Genomic DNA, 27,813 nt, shown 5'->3' with positions numbered 1-27,813 from the left:
TATCCTTGGTACTCTCTTTGAATTTATTTAAATTTATTGAAGTGTCAAGTCTTTGTAACTTGTGTACCAGCTCCCTTCCTTTTCTATCACACCTGATGTATGTCTAAATATTCTTTTCAAATATTTATGATACATTAAAAATTCAAATTCTGTAAATAAAATAAATATATGTAAGTAAATCCCACCAACAGTCTATTATCAGTAATCTCCATACGTAGGTTTACATTCAATATAAACTATTTACAGAGACTGCTCTATAATCATAGACATTAATATTCAAAAGATCATGATTGAAACATTTTAATCAAGACTTTTAAGCATCTAGAGGCTTTTGTATACCAGTTAGCAATTTGCTATTAAATAATGAATTGAAATAACTTTTTGGTAGACTGTGACCAGTGACCTAAGACCTATCGACACTGTTTAGATTCTCTAACTTAGTTCATCAACTATGCTTATATAATTAAGAACAGAAATAAACATTACTTTGCCTCATCCAGTTACTCTGAAAAAAAGTACACAGAAGGCAACTGAACATTGGGTTAAAGCTTCATCTTGCTCATGTTGACAGAGACATAGCAAGAGCCTTAATCTGAACCAACAGATAATGGACTCTGCATCCCAGTCTTCAACTTTGTGTTCCATTTCCTTCAACAAAAAAGAGACTAAAACCACCACCATGCAGGGACTTCCTAGCAGGTTTACATTTAGGGATGAAGGGAAAGTACTAGGAGAAAGTTCTTTTCTTCCTGACAACATTTTATATTTTATTTATAGCTTTTTTCTTCTTTCATTCTTTTTCACATATTGGCCTTTTGTCTCCTTTTCTTTTAAGTTAATCTGCCTTAAATTTTCTTACGCTTTTTCAGTTTGTGCACTTAATTCCTTTTGCATTTCTAAAGGAGTAGCTGCTAAAGATTTCTTATTGTTTAATGACATCAAGTTTTACAGCTGCCACAGCTGTCTAGTTGCCTCTGTCTGACAGCCCTTAAACTGGTGAAGAGCTTTTTGAAAGATCATGCAGAGAACAAAACAGCTGAAAACATTTGCCATCCATAGGTGTCCAGGAAGGAGTCCACTGGGATGTGTAGGAAGCATAGCTCCTCATTCTCCAGGGCTGAGAACCCTCCCCAGTCTGTTCTCCATCCAGCTTCTTGGTGCTATTTTCCTGAGCTACTTCTAGCAAATCATTGAACCTGAAGGTGGTCTGGGGCACCCCCAACAACAGTATGGCAGACTAGTCAATCTCCGTGACTCCTCCTTGAGATCCCCTCTTCTGGGGTGAGGTAATGGAAGACTGACTAGGGTCTGGGCACTTGCTTGTTGCTCACAATAGTGGATTAACATTGTAAAAAGATCAAATAGTAAATATTTCAGGCTTTGCAGGCCATTTGGTCTCTTGCAACAGAAAACCAGCATAATGTTTTCTCAACAAAGTTTGGCCTTTCCTCTGGAAGATCCACCCATTTAATCACACCATCAACTCTAGCACTGAGATCACAATAACCCCCATCATATCCTGCTCACTCTGTGAGGATATTCTGAGCACCCTGATATCCTTAGTTAGGCCAGTTTTGCCCCTTGGTGTCTTTCTGCTAATAGGTTTGTGTCCATGGTAGTACAAGGTAAGGGGTGGCAGGTACCTTCCTGGGTGTCTCAGTTCCAGGATATGAATCTAAAGTATGATACAGCTGGACATAGCACCCAAATTCAAAGACCCCACATGGTAGCCCTCAGTGTAACCAGTGAGACAGACTCCCTCCACTTTTTGTCTACAAATTGAGTCCTTAGCTGCCATCTAAGAAAGGTAAAAGTTGGGAAGATGGTTGCCATTACTCTTTGTGGCAGAAAAGTCCCTGGGATTGTTACTGATGTTGCTGGTGCCCAGTCTGTTATCCTCTTGGGCCTCAAATGCTCATACCTGCTGATGTCCCGCCTGCCAGCATCTGCACTTACTTGCTGACGGCTTTCTCTGGTGGCCTGATCTACATTGCATATGTACCTCAGGCTGGGAATACTGGAGGATTAGTGCCACCCTCAAACCCTGGCAATCTTTGGCTGGTGATTTACTGCTTGCTCACTGCTACGGGAATAACTCTGAGGAGCATGTTCTATACTGGCTTCCAGAGTATCTTAGTGGGATTAAGATTTCATTAGCCAAAGTGTAACTTCAATGCTGCCTTCTTGGCTCTCTTCCTTTCCCCACTCCTCCCAGTACTCTTGGAATCACCTCTCAAATACTTATACAGATCCTTGCCTCAGGATCTGCTTCTGGGATAACACACACTAAGACACTTGTCAACTTGTCTGCTGCTCCTTACCTGCTCTGGGCTCATCTTCTCTTTTGTTGGTTCTGAATACATACTGATCCCTGATGCAGGTTTAGGCAGCTCTGCATTGTAAACCTTCAGTAGAGTCTGGCCAGTACTGTGGACAGAGTAGATTGGGTATTACACTGTTGGTCTGGTGATGCTGCCTTCTTGGGTTCACAGAATAAGCCCTCGCTGCATAAGTCCTCAGCAGTGCCCCCAACTGAAGGCTAGCTCTCTCAGACTTAATTTTCATTTTCTCCTCTGCCTCATCCTTGATGTCTTCCTTCTTTGATCATCCCCACCTCTTAGCAAAGTCCTTGTCCCTCTATTTCCTGGGCTTTTTCCCTTTATAGAAAAGATCGAGTCTCAGTATCTTCTTGTATCTTGCAATGTTGACAGCCTCAAGTTTCCACTGTATGTCATTAAGCTGTCTGCTTTCTGCTGGGCAAGAGATGTGTCCTAGAAGAGTGAGTGAGTGAGTGAGTGAGTGAGTGAGTGAGTGTGTGTGTGTGTGTGTGTGTAGGCAGGCAGGAGGGAGATAAGGAGTGAGAAATTATGGCTGTAACTATTTTTTTTTTCCTCAAAGTATCTGGAATCTAACTGCACTAACTGTGACAGATGGGGTTTGATCACTAAGAAGACTCACAGGAACCAAAATCATGCTTACAGATCTGCAGCTTATTGCAGGAAGGAGATCCGATACAGCACAAGCACAGAGGAAAGATATGCATCACAGCCCAAGGCTGCCTTACAATGAGGGGCCTGGAGAAGTTAGGCTTTTGAGCCAGACATACTGTCTTTGTAAGGACCACATGTATGTGCTTCCTCTCTAGGACCAGTACCAACTGACATGGAACATCTTGAAACCAGGGAGCCAGAACTGGAGTCTCAGCTGGGGTTTCTTATACCCTGCTGGCCACATAGGCATGCTCTTGCTACGTAGCCTCAATAGCACAACTCTCTGAAATCTCATGGAGACCAGATGCAAATTATCAGTCTCACGGTTATCAATAAACAATGCTGAAAGCTAGAACAGACTGGCCCCAAACTTATCAGACCCATGGTCACAAAGCAACGCTATGAATCTGCACATTTCATGTCTTCATCTGGGGGTCAGTGCCTTGCAGGTACTTTAGCAGAACAACTCCGGTCAATTCCAGGCCTTGCAGAACTACCCCTCACAGCACAGTCCAGCTTCCTGACTTGTGATCAAGGCCTTTTTAGATCTAGTAATAACTCTTGGTTTGACAGCAATTACTTGCCTTAAAGCATCATATACTTACAGGGACAATCAAAATTCACCAAATTGCAAACATCTGTAATTAACTAACAAGGGGTTGGTATGGATTTAAACAGCTGAACAATCCAATAATATTAGCACAGAGTAGCAGAAACTTTTTCATAGTTTGGACTAACCTTGTAATTGTTTTGTCTCCCTGACTTACAGTTATCGGCATTTTAAGGTATACATCTATTGGGTGAGAGAGATTACTAATCATCATTCATCAAATCTAAATCTTTTTCAGGCCAATTCTCCCCTGTAGGGATAACATCATGAGGGGGCTATAATCTAACTTCCAAATACTTTTGATCAACCATGTCAGTAATACCATAAATTTTATTAGCTTCTACAATATTAACTTTGTCTATGATTTCCATATTATACCATATGGTAATATCATGGAAAATTCCTTTTCTCTGGTTTCATGGTTTGAGAGAGAGTGGTTTCCAGTGAGATGTGTCCCACAGCTGGGTTTATCTGTTCTCCATAGAGAGCCCACTGGCCCTATTTAAAGTTTGTCCAATACCTCTGAGTAATGTTATGGGAAAGGAATAGTGAGCCCTCGGTCATGGCACTAACATTGTTAAAGAGAACCTCAGTAGGTTGCATTCTCCAATTACAGATTTCCACAGACTGTGTAGCCCAGTTGTCTCCTATGCTGTGAGAATCTCTGGCTATTAGGCCTCAGGTAGCCCGGACTCCATCTGATCTAAGATGTCGAAGAACCCAGCTGTGCTGTTACACAAATTCATTCCTATCACTGAGCTTGGGCATCTTATCTTGGTGTCTGCTCTGACCGCAAAGCTCATTTTCCTTTGTTGCCCTTCGGTTGTCATCCTTGTCTTTCCTCCTGGAGGAAAATACCATGGAGGTTTCCCATTTGCTCCAGACCTTTCTTTTTTCCTTCAAAATATAATTCCTCATTAAAAGTGAATTTCTCTTCATCAATTACTCCTAGCCCAGCTCCTAATTCTCCTACAGCTCTTATTTTCAAGCTGGCAAAAACTGTTTGATCCACCAGACCTGTTGCTGACATGCAGCACTAACTACAACTAGGACATAAACCAGGGACACAACAGTGTTGATTCCCTCAGGCTAAGGTCCTGTGAGTAGTTGTCACTGCTAACCAGACTTTGGTTGGATATGCTATAGTACTTCCCACAGTCATCCACACAGAATTCTGGGCTTTTCATTTTCAGGAATGTTAGTCTAAATTCATTTCCTTTCTCAGTGATCCAAATGTCCCAATTGTCCCTCTGCCTCTTTATAGCTTTGCACCCACAATGATGGGGCAAAGAGCTATTTTTACACACAGTGTTTTGACAGATGGAACATGCAGAAGATGAACTTCCACTGTCATATTCCAGTTCCTTCCTTAAACCATCACCATCAAAATTAATGGCCATGTGACTGTTCATTTACATTATTATTAATCAGTGTTGTTCGGATTCAACTGGATATGCATTCCCATAGTTTTCTTCCTAACTCAGGTCTTCAATAATAGCTCCATCCTATGAAATAGGAACCAAAAGACATGGCTGTCAGCCACCTTAGTATCGTTCTGTAGCGTTACAGTCAGAGCTTCCATCTGTTCATCTATTTCGAGGACAAAGACCACTTTCAAAGTTATGTATATGTGTGTTGGGTTGGCTATTCTGCTTACTTCTTGGCGATATAAAAGAGGAGATTTTGACAGAGTCCTTTACCCAAAGGGCATTTAATTCAAAGCTAAGAAAGAATAATATTCTCCTGTTCTATGCTTCTCTTAAGGCACCACAATCAAATTAGATTTTTCCCTTCTGTAACACCCATTTATTAGCCTACCCTCTCCTCAGCAACAATTTCAACATTCTTCCATTTGTCACTAATTTAATCCAAACATTTCTCCCCCATGTAGGTCCCTCATTAAGTCACTGAGTTGTTCTATATGGCTGGTAGCAAGATGAGATATTCCAGGATTTCCCATTTAGTCCGTTACCAATTGTAGGGGATCAGAAATGGATAGACAGAAAAATGGGATTATCTTTTCCATGAGGCAATAAACATTTGCATAGTCAGTTTCAACTTGGCAAGTGCAGGGAATAGATAATTCACCCCATCATCTCTTTGGAATTTTTGTATTTAGGTTTAAATTAATACACACACTATCTTTTTCAAAGAATATTACCAGACTTTGGGATCCTTAATAGTAGCTCTAATTTTAGGGACTAACCACCATTGAAAAAGAAAACTGTGGTGAAGCTGGGAAGATTTGTATGTTACCTTCTATAAAGGGTAAACATTTTCTCTGTAATTCCACTACGAAAGTGTGATCATCTATCTAATGGAAATCAATTTTTAGTTCCCCTCATCTTAAGTTGCAAAACACAATGCTGGAGTTTTGTATACCAGCCCTTTGCTTCTTTGTCCTGCCTACCTTCTGAAGCAGGTGTGTTAATTATCCATTCCAGTTTTCTATTAACCCACTATTTTGAAAGCAATAAATAAGTCAACCGAATGTAATATTATTTTACTTACTGTTGCCTGCATGGGCAGGGAACTGAGGATCTAGATCTGAAGAGATGTAGCTAGGAAGGTTTAATTTACTGTAAGTTTCTACCAAGTCTGAGGTCAGGAGAATGGGATAGAGTCGGGAGGAATCTCAGTTTGCCTCTTGCTTCATCAGTCTTTCTCCTTTGGGAAACTACGTATTTCTGAAAGACGTGTAGTTTCTGAACTCAGAGGTACTTAACTTTTTATTACCCATATTCTATTCTTGATTTTGAAGTGGATATCTAATGAGTACATGTTAACTAAAATTGTCAAATAAGGAAGCTCCAGGCTCAGGTTATGGTTACCAAGTGAAAAAGAACAGTTTTTTTCCCCCTTCCAGTGAAATTATAAAGGGGAAATGCAACCAATTCCTTTTTCCCTTCACTTTAATAAATTTAAAAGCACTGCAAATGAAATTAATAAATTAAAATGATATGAAATAATAGAAATGTCTTTATAATTTAATCACATGATATAGAAGAAATATATAGGAAGTATTTAAATGTAATTTTTGAATGCACAATTTCATTTATAAAATATGAAAATGGGCACAGGTAATTTATGGTTATAGACGTCAGGATAAAGCTTATGCATGAGGGTTGAGTGACTATATAAGAGAACTTCTGAGATACTTATCCCTTGATTTGGGTGGTGGTTATATGGGTATGTTCAATTTGTAAAAATTAATCAATTATACATCTATGGTTTAAGTACTTCATTCAGTTATGCTTTGTGTACTTTAGTTATGTATATCATACTTAAACAAAAACTAACAAAACAAAAGCAAAAAGTAACAAAACAAAACGAAACAAAATGCAGCCTTAATCCTCTAGCAAGTTATTTCTATTAGGAGAGACAAGCAAGAAAACCTCCATTTCTGTTTCTCTTCATTCCTCTGTATAGATTCATATTTCCATTTTCATTTGGACTCATTTTCCTTCTTCCTGAAGGACTTCCTTTCACATTTCTTGTAGTGTTAGTTTGCTGGTGATAAATTCTTTCAGTTTTTATATATCTGAAAATTTCTTTATTTTGCCTTTGTTTTGGAAAGTTTTTTTTCCTTAGGTATGGAATTCTAAATTGATGTTTTTTTTTCTTTCAGCCCTTGAAAGATGTTGGACCAGTTTCTTCCTGCTTATATTGTGTCTGATGAGAAATCTGCTGTCATCAAAAAAAAAAAATCTTCTTAATTTTATATGTAATTCCCACCTCCATCCCCTGCTGCTCTTAAGATTTTTTTTGTTTTTAAATACTTCTTTTGAGTAGTTTGATGTGCACTGTGTAGTTTTCTTCATGTTTCTTGTGTTTGGGGTTCGCTGAGCTTCTTGGTTTACAGTTTTCATCAAATTTTGAAAGCTTGTGGCCATTATTTCTGCAATGTTTTCTCTGTTCCCTCCTTTCTCCTTTCCTTCAAGGACTCCTAGTAGGCATTTATTAGGCCACTTGAGGTTGCCTTACAGCTTAGAGATGCTCTCTTAAATTACTTGAAAATAATTCTCTTTTAACTCTGTGTTTCATTTTGGGTAGTTTATATTGCTATATGTTCAAGTTCACTAATCTTTTCTCCCACAATTCTGATTTATCATTAATCCTTTCTAATTGTATTTTTAGTTCAGATATTTTAGTTTTCATTTTTAGAAGTTTGATTTGGGTCTTGTAAAAACTTCTATATCTTTGTATATCTGTTTAAAATGTGGAATATAGCTATAGTAACTGCTTTAATGTTAATTCTATGTCAGTTCTGAGTGGTTTCAATTGATTGATTTTCCTCTGCATTATAGGTCATATTTGCCTGCTTCTTGGCTTACCTGACAATTTTAAATTGGATTCCAGACAATATAAATTTTACCTTGTTGGGGACTGGATATTTTTGTGTTCTATAATATTCCTGAGCTGTGTTCAGAGCTGCTGTTAAGTTACTTGGAACCAGCATGACCCTTTCAGATCTTGCTTTTAAGATCTGTGAGGCAGGATCCAAGCAATATTCAGTATAGGGCTACTTCTGAGAACTAAGGCAAGACTATTCTGAATATACTACCCAAAGCTCCATGAATTATGAGCTTTGTCAGTCTGGCTGGGGGGAACAAATTCTACAAGTGGCTCCGTGTGACTACTGGGTACTGTTCCTTCTAATCTTTTCGAGTGGTTCTTCTTTCTAAGAACATATCCTCATACACTGTGTTGCTCAGTACTCTGGTGTATACTTGCGGAAGGTCCTTTGCAATTCTGCAGCACAGAGCTGGTACTCCCTGACTCTCAACTCAATCTCCCCATCTCAGGGAATTTGCTCGGCTGCTCCTCGATGCCTCTCTCTGCTCTGTGCCCTGGAAACTCTCTCAAGACAGTAAGCTGGGGCAACTGCAGGGCTTATCTCATTTTCTCCCCTTCCCTCAGGGGTCACTGTCCTTCACTGCCTGATGTCTAGTGCCTTGAAAATCATGGCTTCATATATTTTGTCCAGTTTTTTGGTTATTGCAGACAGGATGGTGAATTCAGTCCCTGTTAATCCATCCTGGTCAGAAGGGAATATTTAACTGGATCTATATCATCTCATTTGAGCCCAATTTCTTACCTATACAGTGTATCAGTTTTTTAAAAAATATATATTATAGAATATTGCTCTATTAATAGGAGGTGGATGAATCGCATTAAAATGTTTTATGTTAAACATTTCACTGTCTTTTGGAAATACTTTTTCAGTGTTAGTTAAGGGGAAACTGTTACCACAAGTCTGCTTTTATCAAGAATCAGGAAGTACTATGAGATCAGCTTTAGATTTAAAAAAAAGTTACGCGTGGGAGACTATTTTAGGTATTCGACTGGGAAACACACTTGTCAGAACTGTCTTGCTGGCTTTGTTTGCTGTATTGAGTTTCTTTATCATTTGATGTGATGTTACCTACTAATGATACAAATGCTTTGCCATTAAACATTCGCATTACTTTAGCATTTTTAATGAGCTTACTAGCTTTTGCTATAATGCTAGGAAATGCTGTGGTCATTTTAGCTTTTGTGGTGGACAAAAACCTTAGACATCGAAGTAATTTTTTTTTCCTTAACTTGGCCATTTCTGACTTCTTTGTTGGTAAGTCACATATCTTTAAGATAATATTTTATAATTTATTTCTAAAACCTTAAGATAAGCTTTTGTTATTTCAAGGAACTGTATGAAATTTGGGACTACTAAAAACTAAAAGTTTAAGGATTAAAGTTCAGGGGATGCTCTACGGTACTGTATGAGAATGTTACATATGTGTAAATCAGCTTCGTAGGGGATTTTTCATCTGAAAACAGTTTATTTTCTTTTTATAGAATAAAAGTAAGTCCATAATTGGATTAGTCTAAGTTACTCGCTTCTGAAGCTATTTTCCTTGTATGTTTAGGTTTATAAGTATTCCTTTTTAAGTGAGCACAGTTTCCTTAGTATCACAATGTTGGAGAAATAGGATATAATGTATATACTGGTAATCAGCACAGTCAGAAAATGGGATATTCAGGTCAATTAAATAGTATAGCTAGTAATACTATTTTATGACATGGTTTAGAATGTTGTAAAACACACCTAACACTAAACAACCTTGCGTGTAATATGGTATCTTAGCATTATATAATTGTAAGAGATCATAGAAATCAAATTACTCTTTCTTTGAAAACATGTACTTTATAATTTTTTATTGCCTGATGATTTTTTTAAACAATGCTTATCATAATAAGTAAATGTGCAGAAATGTCAACTGATGATACTGTTTTATAGGAGCTTCTAGTCATTGTCTGTAGCTGCGAAATGCTTGCATTTATGTTAAAATGGAGCAAAACTCACAGAATATTTAGTTTATTCCTGGGAACACAGTGGCTGCTCAACAAGTGTTAGTCCCCTTACTCTTTTGATTTCTCTGCCGTTAAGTGTCAACTCAAATCAAGGTCACAAATGTTAGCAGAGTACCTACCATGTGTAAGTACTATTAGGTACTAAGTATGATTATATAATGAGGAGATATAGAGAAGACTAAGTTAATCTCTCTCTTCAGTAAGGTTTCAATACAGTAGAGTAGACAAAGGAAGTTCAGAAATGACCATAATAGGTTAGGGTGATATGAGAACCCACAAAGACCTACCAAGTGCTACGGGCACTCAGAAGGAAAAGCACATTTAGTTAGTGGGTAGTGGCCTCTGAAACGAACTTTGAAGGATGGGTGCTGTTTCCATAGGCAGAGAGGGAGAGAAGAGAGTATTCCAAGAATCAATAAAGACATAACGGGTAGAGAATCATCATGCACACCCTCCTAAGTGTGAGCTCCAGGTGGCTAGTGCGTGAATGAGCTGTCTGGGAACAGTAGAGGGTGAAGCTGGAGTAGCTGGAACTTATACAGTGAAAGCCCTTGAATACTAGTGTGAGTCTGGATTGGAGTTTATTCAGCAGCCAATGTGGAGAATAAGCAGATGGACTGAAGCTTTACCTTAGATGTATCAGAAGAAATGGAGTAGGTGGGAGAAGCTGGAGCAGGGGACAGCTTGGTTTCAGGGAGAATCCTGTAGTAACCTAGGCAGAAGGTAGTGGTGAGGCTCTGAGCTATGGTGAGTGTGGAAAAGAAGTTTGGGAGGCAGGACTGCAGGGTGGGGTCAGGCAGGAGAAAGAGAAAGATGAGTTAAGGACAGGGTTCTGGGGACCAGAAAAGTACAGCATTGTTCGTGGAAATAAGGAACATTTGAGAAAACAGCTTATTCTTTTGATATTGCGTTGATAAAAGTTCCCGAGGAAACTTCTAGCCGGAGAGATTGATTTAGAAATCCTGATACAGAAATGACAGGGTCACAGATAAAAGTGGCTAACCAATATAGAAGTATTAAAAGTGCAGCGAACTCCCCATTTCTCTCCTCAGTTCTCCTCTAGATAACCAACATTAACAACTTGGTGTAGATTCTTCCACATCATTCACTTCGCTCACATAAACATGGATAATTACATGAGTATATTTATGTGAATAGAGAGAACAGTCTTTGTAAATATACGTATTCCTCTCCGTGTCCTTCACAGAACTGTACAACTTTTTGATGACACTCAGAACTTAAAAATTGATAATGTATTTTGACTATCCCAAAGGCTTCCTGGATACATGATGGTAAGGAGGGATGGGGTAAAACTGTACCTAACTGAGAGAGTCTGAAGCCTGAAGCTTTTGAACAAAGATCGTTCTAGATAAGAACAGTGTGTTTCTGTGTATAGCCCAATGTCAGCATCACTGCAGCGCCACTGTTGTGAGCTTGAGTACCACAACATAAAGATATGGTTTGTCTCTGAGAAATGTCCCTGCAGTTGTGATGATTTAGCAGTCCTAGTGGCCTGCCTTCATCAGCAGGTGGATGGGCAAAGAAATGGCTTTGCTCCTGATGAGAGCAACTGAACACAGACTAGAATTTCTCTTAACCCGCCTGTCTCATCCTTCATGCGTTCCCTGCCCCTGCCAGCTTCATTCAGAGGTCCACTTATCTAATGCAATATTCAGCATGACGGCACTTAGTCTGAGTGTTTGTAACAAGATTTGAGTTTTGTGTCAACACTATTCTTTCTCCTTTGCCATTCTTGAAAGTGTGCCTTTCAGCTCTGAGTCTGCAGGACCTTGTGGCGGTGGTGGTGGGCCAGGGCAGAACTTGTGAATTTTTCTGTCACTGTAAGATAGCAATTCTTAATATTTGGGGTCATTACACCCAGAGCTCTAGGACCATGTGACGATGCCAGAGCAGATGAGAGCATGACATGTACTCAGCACGGTGGACTTCCTGGCTGAATGCTACCTTCTCACAGGTTTCAGAACTGGCCTCCTGTCGAGTATCTAAATTTGTGGCACCTGAGCAGCATCCCAGGCTGCATTTAGTGTTGAAAAGCAAAAATTTATTGAGGAAAAATTCCAGCACCAGCTACATTGATATAAATATATCTCATCTGTACACTGTTCCAGGAAAAAAATATACTATTTATATGTATATTGATATCTATAAAATTGATATCACGTGACTAAGGTTTCCATCTATGGGTACCTTTTTCACATCTACACTTGTGTGGGCATTTATGGCCTATGTGACCATGTGAGGATGGTCCAGACAGGATCCTCAAGGGCAAAAGGTAGTTGCTGCAGGCAGAGTCGGAACCACATTTTCAGGATGGTAAAGTTTACTTATAGTATAGGAATACATCAGAGGTATTGGGGGTTTGGTTCCAGACCACTGCAATAAATTGAGTATCAAAATAAGAGACACATGAATTTTTTGGTTTCCCAGTGCATATAAAAGTTATGTTTGTACTATACCATAGTCTACTACGTGTACAACAATATTATGTCTAAAAAACAAATTAAAAAATCCTCTTTTGCTAAAAAAAATTCTCACCATCATCTGAACCTTCAGTGAGTCGTAATCTTTTTGCTGGTGGAGGGTCCTGCCTCTACGTTGATGGCTGCTGACTGATCAGGGTGGTGGCTGCTAAAGGCTGGGGTGGCTGTGGCAATTTCCTAAAAGAAGACAACAGTGAAATCTGCTTCCACTTAGTTTTCTTAGCGAGATGATAACCTGTCTGAAATGTCAATACAGTTGAAAACCCCTACAAAGCCAAAGGAAAGGGAGCCCAGTTTAGTTACTTTTTACAATGAAGCAGTTTCTGTGCTGAGTTGAATCATTCAGGTATTTGTTCAGTGCAGGGTAGCAGTTAAAGTCAGGGGTTCTGAAATCACACTGTCAGGTTTCAAATCCGATTTTTCACTTACTTGGGGTAAGTGTCTCCTTTTTGAGCTTCGGGTTCTTTATCTGCTAATTCAGCATGGTGTCTACCTCACAAAGTTTCTATGGAGGTTAAACGCGACAATATATGTAATGTTCACAGCACAATGTCTGGCATATGGTAACTGCATGACATGTATTAGCTGTTATTAATTTATTTGAGTTAAATGTGCGAGCCATTGCTCAACTCTAGATGTGGTGAAGAATGCAAAAACCGACTTCCAACATGGTCCTAATCCTTAGGAGAAACAAGTTAACAGATGATGACCATATAAAGGAGGATGTATTTGTTCATGAGAGACAGGAGAGGCAAGTGACAGAGGGGTCACCTCTGCCCAGGAAGTCTCAAGAAAGATGACAAGGAGGAGGTCATTTTTTGAACTAAGTGAAGAATGAGAAGGAATTAAATTGACTTCTCAGTGGAAGAGAGGACATTCTAGGAAGAAATAATGCATTGGCAAAGGCAAAGAGATGTGAGCATGAGGGATGTGTCTGGGGAGAGGGTGGCCCATCTTGTCTGGCCTGGAGCATGAACACAAAGATCATACATATATGCTATATATGGCTGGAGATATGGGTTGGGGCCTGAACTTAATCTGGAAAGTAATAAGGAGCCACTGAAGGTTCGATGCTTGTGACAGCTATTTAAAAAATGGTATTTTAAGAATGTACAGGAGGTCAGTCCTGAGTTTACTAATGAAATATCATGAATTTCTAAATTGTAATCAAGCCCTTTTTGGTCAATTCAGATACACTGTTGTGTATCTTTGTCTCTTCATATTCATTGATATGTGCTATTTTTTTAACCCTCATTTTTTTCCCTGTATAGGTGTGATCTCCATTCCTTTGTACATCCCTCACACTCTGTTTGACTGGAAATTTGGAGATGAAATCTGTGCATTTTGGCTCATCGTCGACTATCTTTTGTGTACAGCATCTGTGTATAATATTGTACTCATCAGCTTTGATCGGTATCAGTCAGTCTCGAATGCTGTAAGTAAAAAATTAATGTATCCTCCTTAGACGGTTATATACTTGCACATTTTGAGTCCCTAAGCAAAAAAAAAAAAAAAAAAAAAAATTTAGTTGACAAACCTTCGAGGAGCCTGACTACTCTTTTGTTATCTGGCATTAAGTTATCATTGGCCCTTAGTGAACATTTTCTGTGTGTGATTTTGCTAAGTCACTTCCCTATGTGCCCCTAAAATGGGAAGGTGTCAAACAAAATCCAAGGCAAGTGTGGGACGTGGTATACTGAGTCCACAGTAGATTGGATATGCATGAGGCTCACAGTAGGTTTTTCAGTTCAGCTCCTTAGACAACTTGAGACCTGAATGTTCTCCTCAAGATGGAATTTGGTGGGCGAGTAGAAAGATTCCCAGACTTCTGAATGTCATGAGAAAATCAATTTTGAATGACCAAAGGAAAAGACAGTACACAGGGAAGTTACAGCCTGTACAGTGCAACTAACCAGAAACAAATCAGTGCCAGTTTAGGACCCATGCCAAGGAAGTCTGAACTTACCCAAGATTTGGAATAGCTTCATCAACTCATTAGTGACAGCACTTAAGCAAGCTAAATTTATCAACAAGAGAATGAAAGAGAGAATAAGGCTGATATTAGTAAGGACAGAGGATGGAAGGGGGCCATGCAAATATAGGACAATGATGTGAAATCTTTGAGGCCTAGATGGGAAACTTCCTTCACTCCTGAGTCCCAGGGACCCAAATCTGTGGGGAATTAGTATGACAGGAGTTTTGCTAAGGACTAGGATACAATGACTCAGTACACGCTTTATCTGTGAGGAGCATAGTAGTCTGGTATGGAGGCAGATCCACAGACAAAGGGGCTAAGAGTGATGCTGGAGGCACTGCCAGAACAGTGACAGCTCTGGCCTCGGAGGACTGCACAGCTTGGAGGCAGACAGGGTTGGGAGAGTGTATCAGATAAGGCAGGGACAAACTGCCATAACAAAGAGATTCCGAAGTGCTGAGACTCAAACAAGATAGAACTTTCTTTTTCTCTCATAGCACAGTCCAGGAAGAGTGGGAGGCTCTGCTCTAGGAACTCAACCAGGGACCCAAGCTCTGTACCTGCTAGGGCAGGGATCAGCAAACTTTTACTATAAAGGGAACTATATGGTCTCTGTTGCAACTGCTCAAATGAAACTTTCTTATCAAAACAGGTGGTGGGTCACAATTGCTCCTAAGCCCTAAGTCATTATGCTCCTCTGCATGGTCAAAGACAAGTTGTTGTCACTTCAAGTTCTAAAAGGAAGGACAAAAGGTAGAAGTCCAGGGGATTTTCTTTTAACCAAGTAGTGCAGAATCACACAATCATTTCCACTCACATCTCACTGGTGAAATTTAGTCACATGGTCTTACCTTACTGCAAGGGAAGCTGGGAAGTGCATCCTCTAACTAAGCTGCCATGTGCCAGGAAGAGGTGGAGAGTGGGATGGCCAGACACTTGGCATTGGATACTTCATTGGCGCCAGAGTTCACCGCAGTTTGTACTGGACAAACTATGGAGAGCGCAGATCAGTTTGGATTAGCAATTCAGATGTCTATAATCTCACATTTTTCAAACAGCAAGTAGTAACCTACTACTGAATCATGAATTCAGTTTAGTAAGTTGTGATGTCACTTTTTTTAAGATGAAAAAATATGGAAAGGAGAATTTTTAAAATTAGAGTATATCAGTAACTTATGCACAGTAAAGATAAGTATTGCTTCATGAATACTTTTATCTGTATACTTGATAGGGATATACAGTGTATTTTTTTAGTTTAGGTCACAGTCAAGATGTTTGAAAAGCAGTGCTCTGATTCATAATGTTTCCCATTTGTACTTAAAAATTTTCCTTTCTTTCTGGGTTTTCTTTTTAATCTCCACTGGGTGTTCCTAGTTAGTGTTCACTGGAACATTTCTTCACCGAATGCCCAAGCTCTTGAGTCAACCTCAGGTTTGTGTCAAGGTCAGGGACAGCTTGCCCAGTTAGAAAAAGGGCTTAGAAATTATAGAGTCGAGGTGTGATGTCCAGAGAGAAAATGGGTGGGTTTCTTTCTTGGCCTTGCCCTGAGAAATTCCCCAAACACTGCAGGCTATAGACTTGGTGAGGACTGGGCCAGCTGGATCCTTGGTCCCTAGTACACAGCACAGAGTCAAGTGTGTAACATGTGCTCCACATGTGAGTGTATAAACGCTCGCAGGCACACTCAGGCAGCACTTGTGCCTTTGTTGGTTAAGAGCTCCAACACAGCCGTGTGAGGCCAGAAGGAAAGCTTCAAAGATCACAAGAGCTGGTAGGAAGTGGTCATGGGGAAGCTGAGCTCTTGCTGCAGCTGAAAGTAGAGGAGACAGTGTGCTAGAGCAGGGCATGAGCTGAGCTTGGGAAATGGAAACCTAACAGTAATTTGGGAAAGGAAGTCTTGATGCAGAGGCAGGGCATGGCAGGCACTTAGAATGCCCTGCAATCCTATCTTACTATTAACACCAGTAAATTCCAGGTGCTGCTCTGCCTCACAAAATAAACCCGACTGACAGATGTTTGGGTATCTTATTGGGGTGGGGAAGGAAGCAGGGTAAGAGGTATCATCCTGAATAATGGACATATTCTGTAGTGGGTGAAACTGGGCCACTGATTAATTGCAAGGGGGGCATGGGCCTGGATTCAAGCAATGCTTGAACTATCTGTGTGTCAAAAAGGCTACCCAGAGATGAAGACACTGGCATTATCTTCTCAATTCCCTTGGATGTCCATTATCTCATTTGACCTTATGCATAATAGAAAAGAGATCACTTCCCAGCATATTGCATCATATCATTACAAAGGTTGAACAGAGACATTAAAAAACTAAATGCAGTTTTATGACCATCAGGGTACTGTTATCATCTTTCTAATCATTAGATATAGTGCAGGAGATGTATTAATTAGTGGTATGATAAGCAGAAGGTAAAAAGCACATCGTACATGGGAGCTTGTGGTCAGCACCATATGCATTTTAGCTTAGCCTCTGAAATACCAGTGATTTGGGGAAAAAAAGAAAAAGGAAACCCCACTTCTCTGCAGTTTTAAAAATACTTTTTTTTTTTTTTTTTAAAAACAAGCCTCCTTTAACATCTAGCCAACTGGTGAGCCTTCCCAGCACATACAATCCATCAAAGACAGACAGCGCTGGGTAGTGTTACATCCTTTTAATAAAAAAAGGGAAAATACTTTAGAACAACAATTAAGAATTCACAGAGAGAACAGTACTTGAGAGACTGAGAGAAGGGAGGTGAGTTCCAATTTCCTGGGTAAATCATTTCCTTTCTCTTAAATGATGAAAGCAGAGAAATATGCAACATTTCGGCTGGAAGGAACCTTACTGATCTAAAAGGGGTTTGGAGAGGTTATCTGCTCCAGATCCCCTTAAAAAATTCTTGGTTCATGTGTTTACCCCTCATGTAGGGTGGCTGGCCTTATAGATATCTTACAGAAGATAGTCTCCAAGATTTCAGGATCTGTCGAAGATCATGGGTCCTGTGATCTGAGAGCAGTCCTCACTCACAGAATCTCAGTTTCCCATATGGAAGCCTGTCCCTGCGACCAGGTGGACCTAGAACATGGTTTGCCCCTCAAAAAGACTGTGGCACTTGCCACAGCCATGCCTCTCAAAGTGGCTGGCCACCTCTGTTCTGGCACCATTTTTATCGGTGGAAACATCTGTAGAAAGAAATGACTTAGTCATGCTCAGTAACACTGCAGTACCTCCCCACAGCTGGTTTATACTTCTTTGTGTGTGTGTGTGTGTGTCATCTTGTGGGAGTTCTTTCTCCTTTTGACCTCACCTTGAAGTCTCAGCATAAGCTGCAGAGTAGATGCTTGCTGAATACTGGATTCAGAAAGGCTAGTGTCTCTCAATTTTTTTTCTGACTGTGACTACAGTGAAAAATGCATTTTACACTGTGATTCAGTTTACACATTTCTATGTGTATCTATCTTCCCAAAGCAAAATTTCCATCAAACGATACTTATCCTTATGATGTGTGAGGCATTCTGACATTGACTATTCCAATTCATTTTTAAAAAATGCTGCTCGTGACGCAGTCAGCAGCTTGAAAAACACTGTGAAAAGGTGCTCCCAGTTTCACTTAATAGTCCAGATGAGTGTCTGCGGACTGGGAAAAATTGCTTTCTTATGTAAGATATTGACCTTGACATTTTATACAGTGTCAGAGGTTTAACCTCCAATCACTAAGAAAGTCTACTTTTGGCCCAGGTTCCCTCGAAATTGAACCCTCTGCCTTGGCTCACATCTTATGACCCAGATCCAGTTAATGTCCCTGCCTTGTACATCCCTGAAACTTCTGAGGGCTGATAGTATGTGTTGTACAATCAATATATGCTCACTATATTGAAAATTATTTGCTTTCCTTTAGGTATCTTACAGAACTCAACACATGGGGATCTTGAAGATCATGGCACTGATGGCAGCCATCTGGGTGGGGGCCTTCTTAGTGCATGGGCCAATAATTCTTGTTTCAGAGTCTTGGAAGGATGAGAAGCAGGATTGTGAACCCGGATTCTTTTCGGAATGGTATGTCCTTGCCATCACGTTATTCTTCGAATTCCTGGTCCCGCTATTGTTAGTGGTTTATTTCAACATGTATATTTACTGGAGACTTTGGAAGCGTGGTAATCTCAGTAGGTGTCAAAGCCGTTCTGGACTCACTTCTGTCTCTTCTGGTAGCTATGGACATTCTTTCAGGTGTGGACTGTTTTCAAGGACATCTCTTCCTGAACTGAAAGAAGCAGCAGCATCCCTCCATTCCAAGGGGCCAAGAAGAAAGAGCAGTGTCTTGTTTTCCTTAAGAACCCAGATAAATAGTACAGTTGTTTCCAAAACGGGCTCCCTCTCCCTTTCAGATTCTCTAGCTCCTCACCAAAGGGAACATCTTGAACTACTCAGAGTCAGGAAGTTGGCCAAGTCACTGGCCATTCTCTCAGGTGTTTTTGCCATTTGCTGGGCTCCCTACTCTCTGTTCACAATTATTCGTTCGGTCTACCCTCTAGATCAGCGTCCTACAACAGCTGCAACAGCTGTGTACGAGTTCACATTTTGGCTTCAGTGGTTCAATTCCTTTATCAATCCTTTTTTGTATCCGCTGTGTCACAAGCGTTTTCAGAAGGCTTTCTTGAAAATATTTCATATGAAAAAGCAATCCATACTATCACACAATCGGTCAACGTCCTCTTAAAGATAATCTTCTTGCTTATGTAAGTTTCAGTCTTACTTTCATCTAAATGAATTTGATCTGGCTTTCATCTTTCCCTATCCACTCTACCAAAAAAGTCCATAAAATCATAATGCTTGAAAATTAAAAAAAAATCAGAAGTCAGTGGAAAATTATTCTGGTGAATAGTAACAGTATAATTAGAAATTCATATTTTTGTAAACTTATAGCCACAAAAGCACTGTATTTTTCTTAGTCATTACCTCTTTCTTGTCTTTTGGATCTTAAGATGATGTTGTTTGTGAAAAGTCAAGAGTTTTAGTTTTCTTTCTACATTCAGTGTTTGCTACAGTCTTAAGTGAATTTCCCTTTTTGTTTCTTTTATAGCAATGAAAACTCGTCACATTTTAAGATCATTCCCTAAAGTATACAACAGGAAAAAGAGCTATATTGTACTCTTTTTGTGGGGTAGGAAGCTCTGTTATGGTCATTGGGCAGGCGAGTTGGGGTTTGAGTTGGCAGGGAGTGAGGGCGTCCAGATGGAAGAGCAGAGGGCATGTGTACTTCCAGAATCTCTATTCCTGATCCCAGAAAAGAAGGAAGTGTGGGATGAGGGAGGAAAGAGGAGATCACTACAGCTCTCAAGGTCCTCAGTGAAGTTATCTGGAGGTCCTGGAAACCACAGGATGAGAGTGTGAGGGACAGGCAATGGTCACCAATGGGTTGAAAGGATGGCTTTCCCTATTCCTTTCTGCCCCCTTTCTCCCAACTTTCACATCAGCTAAAACTTCTCTATGAGAAAATATGGAAGAAAAAGAAAGGCTAAGAGATGCAAAAGGACTATATGATTAAACCTGATGTACCTGGTGTAATGTTCACAGAAATAGTATGTGTCAATAATTATGAATAAAATATATTTCTGTGTTTGCTGTTTTTAACTTGTGTGCTCAGTGTTTTACATTGCAGTGCTCAGAGAGATTCCTTTATTATTATTATGCAGTTAGTGTAGGTTGCACCTTATTGATGAGTCACATTTTATTAGTCTGGTGACATTTTGTTCTTTTTGTGATTAATTTTTTTTTTACAGTACTCTTTGTCTTTGTCATAACATTTCATTTTGATTTCATAGTTAATTTCATCTTTTCTATAAGGTTTTATCAGTTTCTTCTATAACTTTTTAAAATTATTATACAGGTTAGTCATTTCCATATTTCTTAGACCTTTTAAACCTTTGATTAATTTCAAACACTAAAATATGAAAACCTTTTAAGTATATCATAAATGCTTAGAAATGTACATGATTTTTATATACACTTATGCCTTACATTAAGTTCAAAATGGAAAATACATATTTAACATTCAATTGTAATTTGAAAATATGAGAAATAAACCCTCATAAATATGCAAGTTTTTATAAAGTTGTTACTTATCAGCTGTTGGTTTTAACATTTATAAGCCAGTAGTTGTGTGGATTTCATCTGATCATTAGAGGCTTCAATATTCATCGAACGGAGTGGCCTCAGGAAGACTTTTCCCAGTTGAACCTTGGGGGAAACATGCCTAAATAGTCATATAGTATATTCTAAAATATAGAATATATAATATGTATTGTATTTCACTCAATCCAAGATGCCATCAATGTAAGACATACTGACATTGTAAAAAAGAAAATGCTGCAGACTGTCTATGAAACAATACTTTAAAAATCACAGTTATAACAAGTCTTATTCTGATTCCAGAATTGTTGAAAAGTGAGCAATGTGTGTTTTAGAAGTGATGAAATATGATCCAGGTATGATAAATGAACAGAATAGGGCTAATATTCTATGAAATGAGATTTTGAATAAAATATTTCTGATGATACTTCCATGTGTTCATTAAACAAATGGGTATTAGGAGCTTATAATGTATTAGTTATTTATCATAAAGATGTCAGTGAGCCTTGCCAATAAGATTTAGACTCCCTGGGGCAGGAATACTACTTTGGGGTTCTCTTAGTACAATGTACCCCACAGATACTTACTGAAAAGGCATGCAATAGGCATTTTCCTTAAAAAGGGAATGTCAACCCCAGTCTTTAATCCAAGTCTTTTAAATTTGCACAGAAGGAACTTCAAAATGTTTTCCATTATAATTAAAATAAATTTCACTTATAAGAAAAAAGACAATAATTAAACAATTCCTTTACCCAAGCAGCAGCCACAATTATTAGTTTGGTGTAGATGTTTCCAGAGAAAAGAATGATATAATTCCATTTTCTAGAAATACATGTTTGTATATCTGAACTTCTACCTAAACTTCAAGATATCCTCAGGTTAGGCTTTTCATGAAAATGAAAGCTCCTATTCTAATATGAGTAATTACCATCCTCCAGTCCCAAATACAGCTGGTTTATGCAAATTTACTAAATTTTAAAGATATTTAATTTTAAATTATTTTAGAATACATATTTTTAAAAATTTAAAATATTTATTTGCTCATCATAAATCTGGACCCAACTACCCTGGCGTAACTGGTAAAACATTCTTAAGAATATTGTTTCCTAGGTATTGGCTTCAGTTGGCCTGTATAGAAATAGATTCAAGACGAATGAGACAGATCTAGGGATATAAATGCCAATTATGAATGATACTTTAGGTATAGTCTTTTTATGAGTCATGAGGACTTTAAATATTAATAACTGAACAATCACAACTATTTTACAGAACTGCTTTTTGTGGCTTTTTGGTAACTACCTTCTTGTAGCAAGGATCTTGAGATTTGAAGCAACTGGTTTTCACATTGTGATTTCAGAAAAAGAAGTTCTCACATACAAAATAAACATTTTGTTCTAATAATTGTTATCAGTATCAGTTAGGGTTGTGTCAAGTTGTTTCAAACAGAAGGAATTTAATCAATGCAGGATATTGGAAGGCTGAAAGAGCAAGAAGTAGATGTTTAAGGAATCCAGAGATTAATAATTTAAGAAAATGACTACCACCTTTAAGTCCAGAGAGAATAAAAAGTAGTGTTATCAGAATCTAGGATCTTGGAGAAGTCCCTTGGAGAAGACCTGATTAATTCCTGAGCCCAATGGTAGAGCTAGGACAGTCAAAGGGGTGGGACCAGTTGGTGCTCAGGCTGCCACTGGGGTGTGGGGTAGGGAAGCCATGGCTACTGCTAGTACCTCTGATGGGGCACAGCAAGGGAGAAACACAGCTGTGCACTGCGGCTACAGGGATGTCAAATTGAGTTTTCTTCTCTGTACCTCTGGCCTTTCAATCTCTTGCCGGTGCCTTCCATTCATGGAATCTAATTGAAAGCCAAATGACAAGGGAGTCTGAGAAATATGAGTCCTAGCTCCAACTTACGGTGCAGTGTATAAAAAGGTAGGCTTGGAGCTAACAGATAACAGATAACCGGCAAAAGCATCCTATGTTAAAGCATAATAAAATAGAATTTTGGTCATCTGGGATTTAACATTTACAGGATCATTGGTGGGTTCCCTACAGAGTTCAACTGGTGGTTCACGGAGGTATCTGGTCTATAGGATGAGTGGATTTTGTTATTTTTTAAAAAATTGGGGACTTCAAAATTAAAATTGAGATTTTCTTTTGTTTCTTTTTGAGAAACTGGAAGATCCAGCAACACTGGGCCCATATTCCCAAGTAAACAATAGTCTGAGTAGTGACTACCCCTTATAGACAGTGAGGTTCCCTGCAAGGCTCCACAGTTCCACTTGCCTTCATTTAGTCACTTCCATTTGCCCGTCTGTCCCCTTCAGGCATCTGAATTGCAGCCCTGCTCTATATGTAAAAAGAAAAAACGACGCATGAAATTAGTTTAGTGAGTATCCCAGAAAGTACAAACACTGCCTTTTCTGTTGGAAATTTTGTCTTAGGGCTCTTTCAGTTAGGACTCCTCTGGTTACAAGTGACAAAAACACAATGTGAATCACCTGCGCAGGAGTGAGAGTACTGGTTCCCATTATCAAAGCACATAAAGACAATGAGGGGAGCCACCCCAGGGGTGATGGAAACCAAAGACTCTGTGACTTTATCTTATATTGTGGCTTCTACAAGAGGCTGAGATGATGGATGCTCATGTCCTGCTTAATTGGATAGGAAAAGGGCCTCTCCTAGTAACAGTGAGAGAAAAAATCCTGGAAAAGATAAATTGAGTGCCCAGTGTATGGATATCTCGGGACCAGTCCCTACAGGGGAGAGTGAACACTAGTATTGTCCACTAGGGTCAGTTCCCCCTTCAGGCTAATCCCTGTGGCTGAGAGATAGGGTCAGCCCCATTCAAACCATGTGCCCAGAAGAAGGAAAAATAGTGTCCTCAAATGAAGGGAGGTACAGTTACCAGAAGAAGGAATTTCTTTATGTGTTTAAACATCTACTAGGAGATAATAAATGTCTACTCCAAGGGGTATTCAAAAATTTGGGCTGGTATGAACATCTGATTGTCTTCCTCAAACATTGTATAAGACTGCCCAAATACCACAATTCTCTACCCCTTCCTGCATCCCCACCCTTTGCAATGTGATTTTGTAGCTCTTCCCATCAAGAGAAACTTGCTTTAGCCAGTAAACTGCTGTCAATAGGCAGTGAAATTGGCACCATGTCAATGTCAAGCCTAGGCCTCAAAAGGCCTGAGTATATCTGTTCTGTCTCTGAGAACCTTGCTCACTGCCAGGTGAACACGCCCAGGCTAGCCTGCTGGATGATGAGTGATCACGTGCAATAGAATCACGCTGTCATAGCTGAGCCCATCTCAAAGCAGTCACTCAGCAGTTGACTGGAGACGCCTAGGCAAACAGTGGCTAAATGAGATCAGCTAACTGAAGCCTAGCATGGCCCAGACCAGAAGAATCACTCAGCTGATCCAGAGACTCCTGAGGATTGATAAGACACTACATTTTGGGAATGGTCTGATATTTAGTAGTAGCTAACTGACACGGCTAGCACCCACCTGCCAGTGCATTAAATTTCGCCTCTGAGAGTTGAGTACAAGGGCATCACTTATTCTTTTGTGGTAGCTGAGACATTATTATGTAACAGGACAGATTTTTTTTTTTTTAAAAAAGGCCATGGCTACCTCTCTACAGGAATGTAGTTATTGCAAAGAGATTTAGTAGCAAGGATATCTGATTTTGAAACATCATAAAGCACAGAACATAACAAAAGTAGGATAGATGCATACATGAGGCTAAAGCCATACCACAGGGATGGAAGAGAAAGGGCACCACGGGTGAAAACAAGCTGTTCTTAGCTATGTGCATCTCTCCCTTAATTATCTCATTCGGTCTCTTCAAACTTCCATCTTAAGTCAGATACAGCTATTTACAGACTGGTCATGCACTTTGTATTAAATAGTCTCTCTTTTGGACGCTTTTCTCCTTGCTCATGCTGGCTGTCATTTCTTTATGTGTTTAAACATCTACTAGGGGATAAGAGGAGAAGGAGGGCTTTCAAAAGAATGAGCCAGTTTGGTTAATGATGAGTAGCTCTGTGAAGGATCAGTGGAAGAAGTCGAATTTCTCCCTCCTTTCAGATTTCAATACTGCCTTTCTCTGCTCTCTTACTGCAGATCATAAGGAATGGACCATAAAAGAAAACATCCCACAGGAAAAGTTTAGATAAAGGAAATACCCAAATCCAGGTGGCTCTAGCCATCCTGACCCCCCTAAGGAGGAGAACCCCTACTCCCACCCCAGAAATATGTGTGGCATTCATAGTCCAGGGGCACAGGCTCACTGAAAGACAGAGACTTAGTCATAAGACTACAGAACACTTCCCCTCCTTCACACCTCACCACCACATTGCTAAAAGTATTTTTTGGCAGCTTCTTTTACACAGTGTATCACGTTCTGCTCATAATTAAGAAAAAATTACAAGGTGTACCGAAAGGCAAAACCCCACAATTTGAAGAGACAGAGTAAGCATCAGAATCAGCCACAGCAGGGATGTTGGAATTATTAGATTGGGAATTTAAACCCACTATGATGAATACACTGAAGTCTCTAGTGGCTGAGGCAGTCAGCCTGCAAGGACAGAGGGGCAATGTAAGCAGAGAAGGAAATCCTAAGAAACATTTAGGACACTGTTAAAAACATTTTTCTGATGTTCATCCTAACTTAAAATTTCCTATAGTCAAAAATGTAAAAGACATGCTTTGTTACCTCTATAGAAAGGCACTTATCAGTTCCTTCTTAGAAGCCAGAAGACAAACTACTTTAAAATTGTAACTCCATCCTTCCTGCCCTTATCTAGGGCATCTGGGTCATGGCTGAGGTGGTGGTTAGGCAACTGGTTGCATGTTCTGCCTTTCTTGGCTTCCTGTTTCTGGAATCCAACTCTTTCGAGTTCAATCCTTATTTTTTGGTTTTGTTCCTCTGGCTTCACATGGCCCAAACTGGGCTAACGGTCCTGATTGTTACTGAGTTAGAATAGCTCTCAAGTGGCTGCAGCCCCCCTGGTCTGGAGTTGGATATCATGGTCTACACCTCAGTATTCTTCAGTCTCAGGCATGCATGAGGACCGAAAAAAGGAGAGTCTGGAGTCTGTACTCCTCTGTACTGTTCTCTGGACTGAAGAAAATATCTGTCTCTTTGATATAATAGCCCCAACAGGGTTTGCACTGTGTAGTGGGTAATAGGGGACAGGTTAGGCAGAGTCCTTGCCTTTAAGGAGCAATGTATCATCTGGCTTGAAATCAACAGGGACACATAAATGTGCTCTGCAGTGAAGTGAGGAAGCACGAAGAATTGTTTCCCTTATGGTGATTTTGTAGGGATGCAAGAGAGGGCAGTACCCCGACAGTTGGACTGCTGAGGAACTGCCCTGCTTGGCCCTGTATCTTTCCCAGCAACCAAGTCCTTTGGTGCCAAGGTTGTACAGCTGTTCTGCTGGACTAGTATAGACAAGGCTTTGACTGGAGAAGACCTGAATAGGTTTTGCATAGATAAATCAGAACAGGATTTGCAAGGATAATGCAGAAACTTAAGCATGGATTCTTTTAGCCAAACAAGATTCATTAATCACCTTATTCCTCAGAACATCTGTGTAAAACATGGTTATTCTCACTCCATAGAGAAGGAAACTAAAGAATAGAGAGTAGATGACCTGCCCCAGATAAGACAATCAGCAGGTAATGAAGCCAGAACTTGAACTTAGGGAATCTGAAACTTGACTCCATCCCATACTGCCTCTCACACTTAAGAGATCTCTGCTCACTCCCTCTTCCAACAGGGAAGTTAGTGAGTCAGAGCTTTTAGGAGGTAAACGTGAGTGAACTAAATAAAAACCCGAATCAAATCTAAGATAAACAAAACCAAATCAACAAAACTCAAATCTAAGGGTCTTTTTTTCCCCCACTCCACAACAGCAGTCTCTATTTTCTCCACCAGATGGCAGTAATTCCACATAGTTTCTCTCCCTTTTACTTCTGTTTGAGCAGCCACTGAATAAATGGGTAATACTGTTTTGTGTTACAATTTAGAGAAATCTGATAACAGCCCCCTCACATGTTACTATTGTACACTGAATTAAACTCAGAAAATAAGTTAAAGCTACACAAACTCTACAAAAAGACCCCAGTGACTTCTCCTTTCCCCCCATTAGAAGGTAAGGCTACCCCAAGGTGCTCACAAAAGGACACATACACACACACTCCAAGAGGAGGAATTCCTTCTCAAGGAATCCCTCAGAATCCCTTAGGACTGTAGATACAGAAGTTTTTCTGTGCCTATTTCATTAGTGTCATTTGCTGATTTTTCCATTGTAAAAATATCAAATTATTGGCTTTTTAAAAAATCACTGCATTTCAAGACATCCAAAATTTATAAAAAAAAATCTTCCCTGAAATTCATTGAAAAAGAATAATTCCTTAACTTTCACACACACAAACCTATGCCCATCTTGCCTAAACTATTATTTTATTGGCATTTCTCTTATATCTGCTCTTTACATTCCTCAGGGATTCCCCCAAATAGCTGTTTATTTCTCATTGTAAGAGCCACATCCCAAAGTATCAAAAACTGTAATAGTTACTAGTAGCTATAAAGTCATGATCCTCTAACTTCAAATAACTTCATAAAAACAGAATTTTCAACTTTTAAGTCTTTTTCTTGTTTAAGAAAGCACTACCTACTGGCTAGATTTGGTATTGCAGTCCAGCTCTAATTAATGCCCAGCCTCAAAGCAGCACAGAGCTTTGTTTTTGTGATTACATGATCAGCAAGTAAAAAGGGAAATTATTTTTATTATAAAGCAATTTCTAATTTCACAGTACAGTGGATGCCATGAGCCTAGTCACCTTTAAAATCTTTATCTTACCAAAATTTTTCATATCATTTTTTAAATCCCCTAGTCCTAAAATCTTGCTCTTATGAGACATGTCTTTATTATAATGGATGTTAATGGAGAGGATAATGCACATTTGGTAAAAACTGCTCTATGGTCAACTCTTCAGGACTAAATCTATCTCATAAATGTGGACATTATTTATGATTCATAAAATAAACCTACTTCTGTAAATCTCAGCTGTTATGTTAAAAAAAAAAAGGCTAAATGTTAGCAAGGATATGATTGTTAGATTTATATAACATTTTGAGAAAGGAGAGTCCCAGATATTGTTGATGAAGATTATTCTTTCATTCTATCTCTATCATCATTGTTTGTTTCACTTACTAAAATTCTATGAGGTTTTGCTCTGC

At 39.3% G+C, this 27,813-nt stretch overlaps 1 protein-coding gene across 1 annotated transcript; it reads left to right on the top strand.

Annotated features, from left to right (window-relative positions):
- The first annotated feature begins 8,943 nt into the window (after positions 1-8,943).
- On the top strand, positions 8,944-19,427 carry HRH4 (histamine receptor H4). The gene is made up of 3 exons (XM_010977075.3): positions 8,944-9,211; positions 13,727-13,890; positions 18,321-19,427. Exons 1-3 carry the CDS (start codon positions 9,019-9,021, stop codon positions 19,137-19,139), a joined length of 1,176 nt encoding a protein of 391 aa, XP_010975377.1. The 5' UTR covers positions 8,944-9,018; the 3' UTR covers positions 19,140-19,427.
- The last annotated feature ends 8,386 nt before the right edge of the window (positions 19,428-27,813 follow it).

The sequence above is a fragment of the Camelus dromedarius genome, chromosome 32, assembly GCF_036321535.1.
Source record: "Camelus dromedarius isolate mCamDro1 chromosome 32, mCamDro1.pat, whole genome shotgun sequence".
In the NCBI taxonomy this organism is placed as follows: Eukaryota; Metazoa; Chordata; class Mammalia; order Artiodactyla; family Camelidae; genus Camelus; species Camelus dromedarius.
This window is presented reverse-complemented; position numbering and strand designations above follow the sequence as displayed.